Below are 14,865 nucleotides of genomic sequence, written 5' to 3'. Positions count from 1 at the left end.
AATATTAGCTACTTGAATAAAAATTGTACTTGATGATGGTTGACAAATATTTGATTCTGTCTATGGACTGAAAGCATCACTGCAATCAACAGTTGTTGATTTAACTTCACATACTTTATCTTTACGTGAAACCAGCCCTAACTTTTGCTGGATTAAAACATTTGCTCGATATTTGTTTACAATCCACTACATATTCCTGCTAAATCCACTACATAATCCTATATATTCCTGCTATACCATTTTCTTTCCCCCTCTTCAAGTGTGGACATGAGTAAGTACCCATCTTCTATACACAGCCAAATTACTGGCATTCAGTTGTTTAACACGAACACAAACCGTATTTCTTTTCACCCCAATCAACCAACCACATACTTTAAAACAGTCTATCCAACTTATGTGGCTGAATTGAAATTCAACGAGGTTGAATATTATTACCATGAGTCCGGAATAGACGTTAATGATGCTAACAGGATGGATGTGAATACACTCCACGTTACGTTGTGCAGTTCCAATGAAGGCGGCCCAAGATATGTTTTCCCATTCAAGGCTATGAGAGTCGGGCCAAACGATGTAAGACCAGCTTACATGCCCAACATATCCGATTCAGAGGCGTACATGCATAAGGGTGCAGTGGTGTTCATGAGATGGTTCTGTACGCGTCGATGCCCAGAAATACCCGAATATATCCCTAGGGAACTCGTACCTATCTTTGATATGAAAATTATGATAAACCCACAAGAGTTACCGGTGTTTACATTCCCTGTTCAAACTCGGGAAATATTCTTAGGGGCAAATAAACATGGTGTCCATGTCATGGAGATCAAGAACAACTTATCGGTTCTCACCTTGGTAGTAGACGCTCACATAACGGGTGTAGAAAAATCGCGATATTACAAAGTCAATGTAAGTTCGGAGATATCAGATACATATTGTAACATGAAGAAATTTCCTAAAGGGGCTGTCGTAGCTGTGTGGAATGCTAGGTGCGTGCATAGACCTTCGTTTGAAGAAAATTTTAGGCGAATACACGAAAGTTTTGAGCCTATGATCATTTTGATAACCGAGGCTAGGACGGCCGGAAATTGGGTCAACAGAGTGAAGGAAAAAATGGCTGGTAATTACAGAGTTGAGTGCTTCAGAGCAGACTGTGACCTGGGCGGTGTATTGTTAGCTTGGGATAAAAGGGTTGAGCCATATTTCACACACAGGCAATCAACTCTGTACGGAACACTCCTATCATTAACGGCGCTGGTAATAGTTCTGATGTCTGAGTTCTTATTAAACAAAATCTTAGTTTAAAAAAATTACACGTTTGATTGTATATAATTGAGATATTTGGCAGTGTTATTAATTGTCTGTTGTTGTGTGCAGCCAAGTTATAAGCTTTTTCCCCAGCCACCGCGACTAGTTACCATATGAAGTGTTGCACGTATCTGAACAACAACATAAAAGTGTATCTAACTCTCTTCTGTTTTCAGACGCATCTACTGCTTAGTGTTAGTAATCTTACACAAGTCTATTATGTGGCTAGTTGGTTTTCTGTCAAAGAAATAGTTACAGGTAATCTTATTAAGTGTTATAATTTTTAAAAAGATAAAAAAAACGTTTAATGCCTTGTAATTGCAAACTCAAATATATTTTACTGCCTTGATATTTTCATTCTCAGATATATTTTATTTGTCTTCTCTTACTCCAAGTGGGCCACGGTTCTAAGTTAAGATAATAAATACTTAAGATGGCAGACATTGAAACTTTTGGCGGTAAAATTGTTAAATATTACCCGCCTTTTTCATATATAAGATACCCATATAAAAAGATACCCTGCGACCCATACAAGTTAAGCTAGAACACTTGAAAACTTCCATAAAAAAAAAGCCATGGGAGATGAGGAATATCCAATTAAAATACACGCATCCACTATTTCACCCTATAATAGGAAACTTATGAGGCCAGTATTAAATAATTATAGCACTCTGATGTCCAATAAAAGATTGAGACCAAATCAAATTATCTTCTTGAAGACTGACCAATTACAGCCAACATCACATATATCTCACCCGGTCATAGGTTCTGCTAACCTCGGTAAGGGCCTCATTGCTGCAATTAGAAGCCCTCTTATAAACCCAGATGGAACCCTGGATCTGAAGGTTGTTGATGCCAACAAAGTTCGCGGCTGGATTACAAGTGGAAATAATCCACAAAACGACTTGGTCATCATAACGCCAAACAACAAAGTGTACCCAGCACACTTGCCAGACCTCTCTGATTTGGCTCTCTTACCCGCCGCTATGAAGACTGTTATCCGTAAAATTATTCAGGAGCAGGGCTGTGTGGAAGGCATTTGTGTGCAGCACTTAATCCCAAGGTGTATCAAGGAATTGGTAGACCCTCCCTCTGAATTTCCAAATGAAATTGAAAGTTGTTGCTTGAACCCAGGTAAACATTCTTTAGTTACAAACAGTTATAGTAACACATTAAAGATGCTTACGACTGACTGTGGTACACAACTAACACTCATTGGGATGGAGTCTACTTGGCTTTCTAAGAATGTGTTGGATGGTAGAAAAATGTGTTTGGATTTAAACGTAGCAGAGACAAGTGCGGGACCATCTAACGCTAAAGCAACATTTGTTGTATGGAATTGTAGGGATATGGCTCGTGATAGTTTCTTGCCAAGTCTACTCCTATTGTTGGAGATGCAACTGCCAGATGTGATTGTGTTGGCAGAAACCCGTGTTTCACTACACATGGCTCGGGTTATCTGTCAAAAGGTTAGTACTCATAGGATATGTGGCAGATCAAGGATTGGTGTACAAGGTGGTTTTGTGATAATATCATTCAATAAAACCTTCCGCTTCGAAAGAATTAGTGAAAGTCAAAATACAACAACATGGAAAGTGTGTGCTTAAATATGAGCTAGCAGTTGTGTAGTAATAATTCTGGGCTAGTAGTTATGGCCTTGTAGTTGTGTAGTAACAGTTATGGGCTAGTAGATGTGGCCTTGTTATGTTGGGCTAGTAGATGTGGCCTTGTTATCTTGGGCTAGTAGATGTGGCCTTGTTATGTTGGGCTAGTAGCTGTGTGGCCTTATTATGTAAAAAGGTCTTGTACTAATGTTAATGAAAAAACTAAATTCGTTTATGTAGCCCATATGGGTAGGCCCATAATGAACTATGCCCACACTTGAATACACTCATCCTATTGACGAAGTAACAAAATACTGCATATTAAGAACTTCTAACAGGTATGAATAAATTTAGTAGGCCAACATAGGAGGCCCACTTGAATACACTCATCCTATTGACGAAGTAGATTAATACAACATCAAATCCTTATTACTTTAACATTATCAAAACCCACGTTTTTTGAAAAAATAAATACAACAACCAACTACAAGCAATAATGGAGTCTTAAGGAATTTCATCAAATTACCCTCACAAGTTACTTACGTCTTAATGGGCTGCTACTTATTTGCCTTATCGTCCAATATGACCCACCATGGCATCCACATACGTAGGATTGAAGCAATCTGACCAGAGAGGGGAATTGTCCGAGCTACAACAAACAACGAAATACCTATCATCACCTCATAAAAGTGTATTGGAATGTGCCAATAAAATACAAACAAAACAAGGAATAGAGCACGATGATTACCACATTCAAGAGGAATGCGGAAGGGACGAAAGGGATTGAATGCATCCGTGACTGCAAAATGATTGCCTCGCACTAACTCAGTGAAATGAACACAGCTGAAGGTCTCAAAGACATACTCTGGGATGATGTGATGAAAACAACCCTTTTTAAAGAGTTCGGAAAGAACACAATGATTTCACAACGATCAATTACTGCATCAATATCGCGCATCCGCCCTACGATTGATTTGAATCGAGGGCATAAAAAAGAACCTACGCAAAGGAGACTTTCACCAACCTCACCCTGCATGCATGCACACATATAGGCAATTAATCTTTTCAGTTACAGATAGACAAAATATTCAATTAAATAATCGAATGAGTTCTGCCAATACCGCAGATTTTGCCTTCTCACGCTTCCGCATAAAGGGAGTTTTATCAGTCGTAGCTCGCCTTCTCTTTCGTACACTAACAGATGACAGACAAGCACCCTGTTCAATTGGTCCAGGGGCTTCAATGTCTCTGGCACACCTAGGGTGATGCTCACTATACGCAACATCTAACATCTGCCAAATGGTACCAACAATAACAACTAAATACAGGAGCTAACTTCAGAATACCGGATAGCATAAAAACATGTAGCACTTTACCCCCAATTTCCCATAATCACCGTTCAGGGTTGTTCGATCAGCTCTACAAGCACTGCGGATTAGCTTCATAGTCCAAACCTTAATACGAGGAGACACACCCCAATCTACAGGGTTCCTGTTCAACCTATCCAAATAGAATAGCTACACATAAAAATATGGTTAAGTAAGGAGATATATATAATAAGCAAACTCAACCATGTAATGCAAGTAGTACCTACCACGACAAATATAGAACATCCACCACATCTAACCGCATAACCTGAACCATAAAAGCGACATGCAAAGCTGGAGACCGATTCCATCAAAAAATCGATCACAAGACCACACCAGTCATAGCTTGCACATTTCATGGCACAAGTAAGGGCAGGAATCAGGTCCACTGCTAATCGAGGGGACTGCGTGGGACACAACACCAAATCAAGAGCTACTAGCAGGAAAAGAGTCTTAAATTATTCTTCCTGATCATCTAGCCAAACACCCTATACCAAATCCATAATCTTAGAATCAACAACGATACTCTTAGAGTAATAGACACGATCACAATCCCTCGAAGATTTGCTTTGTAACGACTTACCATACTTGCATAGTATTTCATCAACCTTAGCCCTCTCAACAAAATTCATAGTTTTGTAGCTAGGAATAGGGAGACCACCATTCGGTATACCAAGGACCCATTACACCTGATTCTTCGAAAAAAAGAAGTCTTTCCCATCACATCCAATTAGTTTCCTAGAGACAGGATCAATGCGCGACATCAACCAATAACAAATCTGTCTAGGAAGTTGCAAGTCACCAGGAATACTCAACAATCCACTAAACCCCATCTCTTTAACCCAACGACACCGCATATGATCAAACCTCTGAAGTATTCTACCAAAGGTCTCAATTCGACATGTAAGGTTAGGGGGCTGGAAAAATAACCAAAATAATTTGATTCAGCCAAAAGAACTACAACAAATTCAAAAATAAACAACACGAAAACTAACATTACCCGATTACACCTTCTCCTACGTTCAGACAGCACAGCCTGATTTTTTTTCACACTGCCACCCACGGACAATTCATTATCCTACAATGAAACACACCACTGTCTTTGTTAAATAATTCATAGCTCGTAATCTTCATAAATAATCACATCACAACGACATATACAAAACAAAGGCGTTCTTCAAGACAATGGATTGAGTTGTTCAGAATTCCCCACACATACAATCATCAGATTGAGCGTTGTGCAAAATTAAAAACCGAAATCAAATTCAACCTTTCCAGAAAAGAGGAAGTTGAACTCTCACCATTGAATTTCAACCACAAAGCACAAGTCATTGAAAAAATCGCAATTGTATTTTGACCTCAAAGCATAAAACTAGACAAATCACAATTACATTTCAAACAAAATAAACAGATATACTAAATAAATTACATATCTTCAAATTAGCATCCAACACCTTCAATTCGCAATCCCCACACATACAATCATCAGATCGAGCGTTGTTCAAAATTAAAAACCGAAATCAAATTCAACATTTCCAGAAAAGAGCAAGTAGAACTCTCACCATTGAATTTCAACCACAAAGCACAAGTCATTGAAAAAATCGCAATTGTATTTTGACCTCAAAGCAGAAAACAAGACAAATCACAATTACATTTCAAACAAAATAAACAGATATACTAAATAAATTACATATCTTCAAATTAGCATCCAACACCTTCAATTCGCATTCCCCACACATACAATCATCAGATCGAGCGTTGTTCAAAATTTAAAACCAAAATCAAATTCAACCTTTCCAGAAAAGAGGAAGTTGAACTCTCACCATTGAATTTCAACCACAAAGCACAAGTCATTGAAAAAATCGCAACTGTATTTTGACCTCAAAGCAGAAAACAAGACAAATCACAATTACATTTCAAACAAATTAAACAGATATAATAAATAAATAAAAAAAGAAATTACATAACTACAAATTAGCATTCATCACCTTCAATTTGCAATAAAAAACTTCCAACTAACAGTACTAGGATCAAAGAATTGCAAACCTTTTCACCGCAATTCTCCATCAATGACAACTTGCCCGCTGATACTCCTAAGAATGCACAACGCAGCGATCGGATTCAATCAACGCTTGAACAAACCCAGCGTCTATTAATAACAGTAGAGAGGAACTGATACAATTCTATTTCAAAGCTCATTCAATGCGTTCGCCGAAAATAATTTAAGTCGGTTACGAATTGAGCAATTGAATTCAACTAACTCAATTCGTAATTGATTATGCTAGTTTAACCATGGTTAGATTTACATGTGTCCCCACAACCATATAAAACAGATAGTACTGCTAACGGAGATAACAAGACGTTTCTGAGGTTCAACATACTTTATCAAAGAATGCCCCACAATACCCCTTACTTACTGGAAGAAAATTACTTTTATACCCTGGGATAAACAACTCAAGTTTATCCCTGTTATAAACTTGAATTTCCTCCACAAATATGTACATAAAAATGAAAAATAAATGCAAGATAAATAAAGTCATAATAAATAGATAATAATATGTATATACAAATATGTCTGATAAATGAGTCAATTAGGCAAAGTTCTATACAAGTCAAAATAAAACAAAACACATGTATAAACTACGGCGCTGGAGGACACAGATGATGAGAGACGCCCATCATATCATAGAACTGCGCACTGCGAGGAGTATGCTCTCCACCAGCTCCAGCTCGAGTCTCCCCGGGAGGAGGAAAACTCAGCATAGGACCCGTCCACCCAAGGTCACCCTGAGGCTGAGGCTGCGGAGGCTGCTGCGATGACGAGCCGACCTCGTACATTCCACCACCTCTAGGAGCCGAGGTTTTCTCTCCCTGCCCTACCGGCTCGGCACGTGCGCCCTCAAATGTAGAGCCCGAGCCCTCCATCGCCTCGGTACGAGCAGCCTCAGATCGACCACCCCGACCGCCAAAACCAGTACGGCGACGTCTCGAGCTAGACCCGCCGGCGCTCTCCGGACCTCAGGTCTCGTCCGAGTACGAGAAGGAATGGGCTGACCCTGCAAGAAGAAACCAAGTCAGAAACAATCAAAATAGAAGCATAACAATGCAGAAATAAGGAGAAAAGGCTACCTCCTGAACAACGTCGTCGTGACGACACGTAGCCACATTCCTCATCCCTGGTAATGGATGGACGTACTAGATGGCACGAACTCAATAGGCTCAGCCTGACAAAAGCAAATCAAAGTCAGTAAAATATTACTTGGGGGCTACTTAGCAAAAGGTAAAATATGAAAATCATACCACCGCCTCCTCAGATGGAACAGGGGCCGGAGCTAACAGCGGCAGCAACTCCTCCTTATAGCACTGCCTAGGGATCGCATGAGATCGCCAAGGGGTGCCAGCCCTCTCCGACATGCTGAGTAGCCTTGCGTCATTAAACATATGACGCGGCGGAGGAGCAGGAACGACGAAAGCATCCGAGGAGTGCTGAATAGCAACCCTCTCTCCAAGGTATGCAACCGCTCCATACGTCCCTAAGAAGTAGCAATGCTCAGCAGTGTGCTGCGCGGCTAACCCAGGGACAACCAAGCCGTTCCATGGCCGGTATTGCACATCAGGCTCCTGCGAAGAATGCCTATGAGATGGAGAATCTACTAAAGGTAATACCAAAGTGTTTAACTATGCAAAAAATCATACCGAGAGGATCTGCTCTCGCACATAGGCGGTAGACATCCGAACGTGGCGGCCTCCCCAACAGGCGCTCACTGGAAACCTGCGTGGCGACGATCTCGCCGGCGCGGCTGAAGGAAAGTACTCGTAGAACCAGATCTACAAAAGACAAATAGTATCAGCAAGTGCTAACAAAATCTTAGAACTAACTTTATAAGAGATAAAGTATATTTCTGCGACTCTCTAGAAGCTGGACAGAGCGACGTTCCCCATGAAGGACCGGTGTCAACATGGGTCTCGCAACGCCCGAACAAAATCAACATAGGCCAAGCTGGCCTAGTCGTAAGTCCCGATCATGTGAAGATCACGGACTGTAGGAAGGTAGTAAAGCAGCATTCTTCTACCCTTGTTAGGGGAAAACATCCCTGACAACAAGATAAGCGCAAAGATGCGCACCCGCTGCTCTCGGGTGGTCGCATCATCCTCAAAAGTTGCCGCCAGAGTCGACCGGCGAATACCCTTAGCACTGAACTGTGTTAACTCCACCTCAGCACGAGCCCGAACAGCAATTGGACCCAACAGCTCCTCAACCTCAGGAGAGTAGACGGTGATATTGTTGTCGAATGGCAGCGCAGTAAAACTAAACTCCAGTCTCGTAATGAGACTGAAGTCGGTTGGGGTGACCATTATCTCACGCCAAGGAAAGTGGAAAGTGTTGGTGGTGTCCCTGAAGAACTCCACCAGGGCGCGGGCCACGCGGTGACCCCTGTCACAAGTAATCATGGCCTCCGCGGCCTTGAACAGAGCATTCAGCCCACAAGAATCCCAGAGAAGTCTCAACTCTCCGTTGACGTTGATATACATCCTATACAGGTCACCCAGAATCTCGTTGCCCAACTCATGGCAACGCGCCCTACCATTAGTAATCCCAGGACGCACCCTCTCAGAAATGTAGTGGTCACGGGAAAAGTACAAAGTTAGCTCATCCCACTCAGGGGGGAGACCGAGAGAAGTGGACGGGTCGGCGTCCTCCTCTACGGGCTCATGCTCCCGTCGTGTGTCTCGGGACCGTGAACCCGAACCATGCTGTCTAGCCATACTACATTGTGCAAAATCAACATAAATTAAGGTTCTATAGTATCTAAGGTTCGCCTAACCGCAATATACTATGTTCGCAAAAAAATAGTACGAAGTACTAAAACAGAGCACAATTTCAATGTGAGCATATACGACATTTTTCAAGCATCCAAATAATTTCTTGCAATACTATGGTAATTATTGTGACAAATTGGACAAGAATTTCTAGCAAAAATATCAAGAACAAGCCACATTGTCTTCCCGACCTTAAGAGGTCCAACAAAGGTGATTTGTTCGTTTCTTCACCAAATTGAGTCTAAAAAGTCTCAAATTACTCCCAAGGCAATATATAAACATAATCAAGCAATTTCATGGCATAAAATTTGACAAACAAAGCGAATTAAGAAATTTAAGGTTCGAACTTTTCAAAAAATTGTGAACAAAGAATGTCTAATTCATCAAAAATCGGAGTGAGCTTGAAGAAAACTTACATAGATTGGGAAAGTAGATGAGAAAATCTTCGATTTGCAACAAATTTGAGCAAATTTGGTTGAGAAACGAGCAAGAACAACCAAGGAGAAGCTCCGCGGCGAATTCAAAGAAGAAGCAGCAGCAGCGGTGAAATGAGGAAGAAAAGGGGATATATACAAAAAATCCCGACTCTGGCGCCAAATGACAGCTTTGGCGTCTGGCGCTAGAGTTCAGCGCCTAGTGCTAGATCCAGCGTCTGGCGCCGGCGCCAGAGCAAATTCGTGGCGCCAGCAACTTTTCAGCGGCGACAGAACGCTCAGCTACTCAAAACGGTTATTTCGACCTCTTACAACAATTTTGGGTTCACTTGTACGCCAGTTAGCCCCTCTAAGCAATTTGACATGATTTAGTAATCGGCTCGATTACAATCGCATTAAGTGATTGACCTGATAAATGATCGTTTCACTTAGCTTAAAGTGCCTAAGCATTGGCTCATCGGAGGCATCGACATAATGGCTCATAAACAGCAGAGGCACCGACGTAATGGTTCATAAGCAGCGGAGGCACTGACATACTGGTTCACAATTCAAAGCAGCAAAAGCGCCGACGTACAGGAATAGCAAAAGCAAAGGATCGACAGGCGTTGGTCTTCGGTGATACTCTTTAGGGTATTGTCGCAACAAGTGAGGATAGTTTCAGGCGAAGCAATCTTCGATCGTGTTCCCTGGCATGCGGAAGATGGTCACAAAGCGCTAGAAGGTCGTTTCAGGCGAAGCAATCTTCGATGGGGTTCTCTAGCTTGCAGAAGTCTATCACGGTAGAATCGAAGGCAGTTACAGGCGTAGCAGGCTTCAGGCGGTATTCTCTAGCTTGCAGAAGATCGTCAAAACAAACAGCAGGATGGCATTCCCTACCTTGTAGAAGGTTATCACAAACAGCAAGTGCAACAAATCATTTACTTTCAGAGACGTATGCTCGACGGTGCAAGATACGCGTTTCTTAACTCTTTTATCTGTTTAACTAACGCTAGTTTGCAGATATTGCGTTACAGAGTGATTTAGGATCGCAGAACGTTCTGAATCATTCTCCGTCCCTATCGATACTTTGACTTTTGTTTTCGAAACTTGCGTTTCTCCAAACTCAGTCAAAGTGGAGGCTTCTGTAGACACCCATTTGTGTCTCCCCAAAACCAAACCCAGTGATGAGTACCTTTCACAACGAATCATAATCGAATGAAGTGAAAGTGTGGAAAGTCTAGTGTTGCGGTTAGTTTTATTTCTTTTCTTTCTCACTGTTTTTGAAAAAAACAGCCAATTCAGTTTGGTTTGGTCCATGGAAAGTGTCCAATAATAGTGTAGTTGGATCGGGTGCGAAAAGAGCTTTCCAACGATATATTATAAGCCCAATTCCGATGAATAATGAGGAAGTTATGACCAAATTACTAAACTGGGCCCGGTTTGATATTTATGTGCGGCCCAATGATCTAGAGGAGGGCCTAATATTGATTTGTCATTCCTAATGAAATTAGAATTGATAATAGTTTTCTATATTCTTCTAGAAGGTTCTTTTCATTCCTAATTTAATTAGCATTGATAAATTGACTTTAGTTGACTTTTTAGAGTTTTAATCAGAATAAAAGAAGTGTTTTTAAGGAAAATACGATTTTTCCCTTCTGTACGGCTAAAATTTATCAAACTAAGAAAACGCGTGGAAACTGTTTTCCAGCGTCTGACTACAGTACCATCGCCTGGCGCCAATTTATTTTATTCTTTTCGAAACTTTGATTCGTTTTTTTATCCATTCGGCTGATTTTCTCTATAAATAGCCTCCTAAAACCTCCGTTTTCAATCATCAATTCTTCTCATCAAATCTCATCAAAAATCACCAATTCTCTTCAAGATTCTCTTGATCTCTCTCTCTCTCTCTTTTCTAAACTAGCCTTTTGCATACAAAATTCCGCATTCACGAGATCTAGAAACACCTAGCCAAGTTCGAAGTTGCCTTCGCCCTAGACGTGAAAGGTTTTAATTTCTGAGGGTTTGGTCCCAAATCTCTATTTCAATTATTTAATTTAATTGTTTGATTATTATTTTCCTTGAAGTTACTAACGTGTGTATTTTGTTATTAGAAAGAGATACGAGACATCCAAGTAAGTGCTTTAATTAATTTTATTGATATTATGATATAGAAATCATGTCTAGGTTGTTATTATGATTCCTAGTGTCATGTTAGGGTGTTATGATATTCCTAGTATCATGTTTAGGGTAAAGAATAAGTTCCTTAGATCAATTATGATTTCTATGATGCCTTTTATTGTCTTTCCTAATATTCATGTTAGTATCATGTTAGGGTTAAAGCTTTGATTTTTATTTCTTAGTGACATGCTAGGGTTTGTTATTAATCTTGTTAGTATCATGCCTAAGATCTTGCTGTTATTATGCTTTAACATGATTATGATTATTTTTATAATTGTTTAAATTATTATTATGTTGCTTGATATTTATTATTATTGCTTGATCACACCTTTTATGCATGTTTAAAGGGAATAGGTACTTGTAATCACGCCTAATAAGATAGTTAATAATCTTGTTTAGGGTTAATTTGATTATAATTCAAGTGATCGCCAATAATAGATTTATTTGAGCATTAATATTCAACCAACATAGATAAACAGGTTTAGGGTTACCTATTGATTGCATGTTAGTCAGAAAGCGCACATGAATACGATCAGAATAAAGTAAAGGCCTATTTTTATGGCAGGTTCAATCTCTTTTAAGTTGGATTTGTACCTTCATCCCCGAACTACCAGTCATGGTTCCAAACCTATTGGAGTTGACAATCTCCTGGATCGTTAAGGGGTGTAACCTTCACCCTGTGAACGGTTTACAAGTTCCTAAAACTTTTTCGCGAATCTTTTGCTCTAGCTTCTTTCCTTTTGGACGCCACCATGCTTAAGTGTATGATCATAGTGGGGTTCAAGTTTGGGGTAATGCTTGAAATATTCCCGACAATTATGTAAAATTTATATAAGAGAAGTATTTAAAAAACATAATAATATGGCATATACAAAAAAAAAAAAAAAAAAAAAAAATCCAAAAAAAAAAGTACTTCGTAATTCCTCCTCCTCAACCCTCAAGTCCTCAGTATACTACTATACTCCTTTAAAAAAAAAAAGAAAAAAAAAAATCCTCAGTGTACTAGGTAGTTTCTAGATTTTCTACTACTAAACTACTCATTCACAAAGAAAAACAAAAACCCTAGAGGCACACTTACTCCATCTAGCCGCTTCAACCCTCCTTCAAAATTTTCTCAAATCTTAACTTCTCAAGAAAGCCCATAAAGGACATCAATTATTGAAGAAGGAAGAAAAGATCAAGATCGACAATTTTGACAAAGAACAAGCTTTTAATATATGGAAGGTGCGTTTTATTACTCTTTTTTCTTGTAGATCTGTAGTTGTTTTTGTAGTTTTGTTAGATATTGTAACATTTATTCATATAATTGGACAATTTTTTATGTTCTTGAGAAATTACATGATTAATTTGGGTGATTTTTTGCCAAAATTTACAATTAATTGGGCGTTTGATTTTGTGTGGAAATTAAATCCGTTTACCCAATTAATTTGGGTGTTTTAGTGTTTGCTTATTATGAAATCAAAAGAAATCATTCTTCCAATTTCCTAATACTTTGGAGAAGAAGAACCAAAAGAAATCATTCTTCCAATTTCCTAATACTGACGTATTGGACTTAATATATAAGTTTTGACATCTTGTATGTAAGTTTATTATTTATAGTTTATGTAAGTTTATTATTTATTAATTTGGATTTGAAATAAATTTTTTTTGTAGGATATTGGAGAAGATTGAAGGAAGAATTTGCAACCAAAGACAAATTGAAGACAAAAGATTCCCTGTATTCATTTTCTTTGGTTATGTGATAAATTTGAATGATTGTAGTTTGATGTTCTAATTGTTTGTTGTGTAAGAATGTAATACAATTTTTTATGTCGGATTTTATTTGGTACTTGGTAGTTTTAAAAAAACTATATATGTAAAGATAAATAGTTTTAAAACAGTTGACATCTTGATAATATTAAATAGTTAAGTTACAAAAAAAAAAAAAAAAAAAAAATAACTTAAACGAGCTGATGACGAGCCGAGTTATCGAGCTTAGCGAGTTACGACCCGAGCAATCGAGTTTTTGAGTTAATGAGCTGATTCAAGCCATTGCAGAGCATTTTCGAGCTCGAGTCGAGATAAAAAAAAGTTTTCGATCACGAGTCGAGCACCAACTTAACGAGCTTAATAATTAACGATCACGAGTCGATTACGAGCTCCAGTTTTTGATCACGAGTCAAGCACCCCCTAACTCATGATCGACTCACTCGATAAGCACCCCTAACCACCACCACCACTAACCACCGCCGCTTGTGTGTGTGTTTTTTTTTTCATTTTTTCAGGTTTTGGGTGGTGGGTGATTAGGTGGTTTTTCGTGGCTGGTGGGTGGTTTTAGGTGGTAAATTCTGAAAGGAATGATGTCCTTCGAACAAGTGTATCATTCTGATAGAGGGTTCAGAATTATTAGAAAGGTAATATATTCAACAAGGTCAAGTGATCGGAATGCCTGGGTGGAGGCCGCTTCCGATCAGTAATATTAATGTATAATTAATATTACAGCTTAATCTTGACTGAACCCTTCGGGTCACACCCTAGTAAATATACGAACTGACTCGACGAATTAATTCTGAAGAAATTAATTCGTCGCCCGAGTATTAAATATTTAGACGTCGGAAATTCGAGCTTAGAGCGTCGAAACCAAGCGTCGGAAGTCGAGTCAAAATAATAAAAGACGAGACACAAAAATAATAAATCAACAAGACCAAAATACCCCTAGCATCGGAATGCCCCCAGCAAACCGAGTGCTAGGGGCATTTGGTATAGCATGGTGGCTAGCATGCGCACCAAGCTGAGCCTGGGCTGGCTGGTGCGTGCTAGCGCACCAATGCTAGCATCACATGCTAGCAGCGCTAACAAAACGCGCGCGAGGAGCATCGGCACTCAGCAGCAGCCCGCATCCTTGATGTGCGGCTTGCTGGCCGAGAGCACGAGCAGCCCGCACAAGTCATGCTGGGCTTGCTGGCCAGCAGCGCCAAGCAGCCCGCACGCTTGTGTTGGGCCTGCTGGCAGCCGCACATGGCAGCCCACCTTGGGTGCCTTGGTGCCCAAGTGTGGTGCCATGTGGCGCATTGTAAGAGGAAGCTTGAGGGTTGAGTCGGCCGGTTTTTGGAGAAGGAGTGGGGAGCAAGTTTGGTCCCCCCTCCTCCAAATGGTCCTCACCTAACCTCTCTCATGAGCTTTCCACTTGTTGATATATTA

The 14,865-nt window shown here is 39.9% G+C and overlaps 1 protein-coding gene across 1 annotated transcript; it reads right to left on the bottom strand.

Annotated features, from left to right (window-relative positions):
• Positions 1–3,320: 3,320 nt before the first annotated feature.
• Positions 3,321–5,214, bottom strand: LOC145559822 (uncharacterized). The gene is made up of 5 exons (XM_081621116.1): positions 4,857–5,214; positions 4,501–4,677; positions 4,283–4,423; positions 3,655–4,198; positions 3,321–3,555 (listed from the first exon to the last, which is right to left on the bottom strand). Exons 1-4 carry the CDS (start codon positions 4,875–4,877, stop codon positions 3,995–3,997), a joined length of 543 nt encoding a protein of 180 aa, XP_081477242.1. The 5' UTR covers positions 4,878–5,214; the 3' UTR covers positions 3,321–3,555; positions 3,655–3,994.
• Positions 5,215–14,865: the final 9,651 nt, after the last annotated feature.

The sequence above is a fragment of the Chenopodium album genome, chromosome 9 (assembly GCF_948465745.1).
Source record: "Chenopodium album chromosome 9, dcCheAlbu1.1, whole genome shotgun sequence".
Classification (NCBI taxonomy): domain Eukaryota; kingdom Viridiplantae; phylum Streptophyta; class Magnoliopsida; order Caryophyllales; family Amaranthaceae; genus Chenopodium; species Chenopodium album.
Note: the sequence above shows the minus strand (reverse complement) of the source record. Positions and strands in the feature narration are given on the sequence as shown.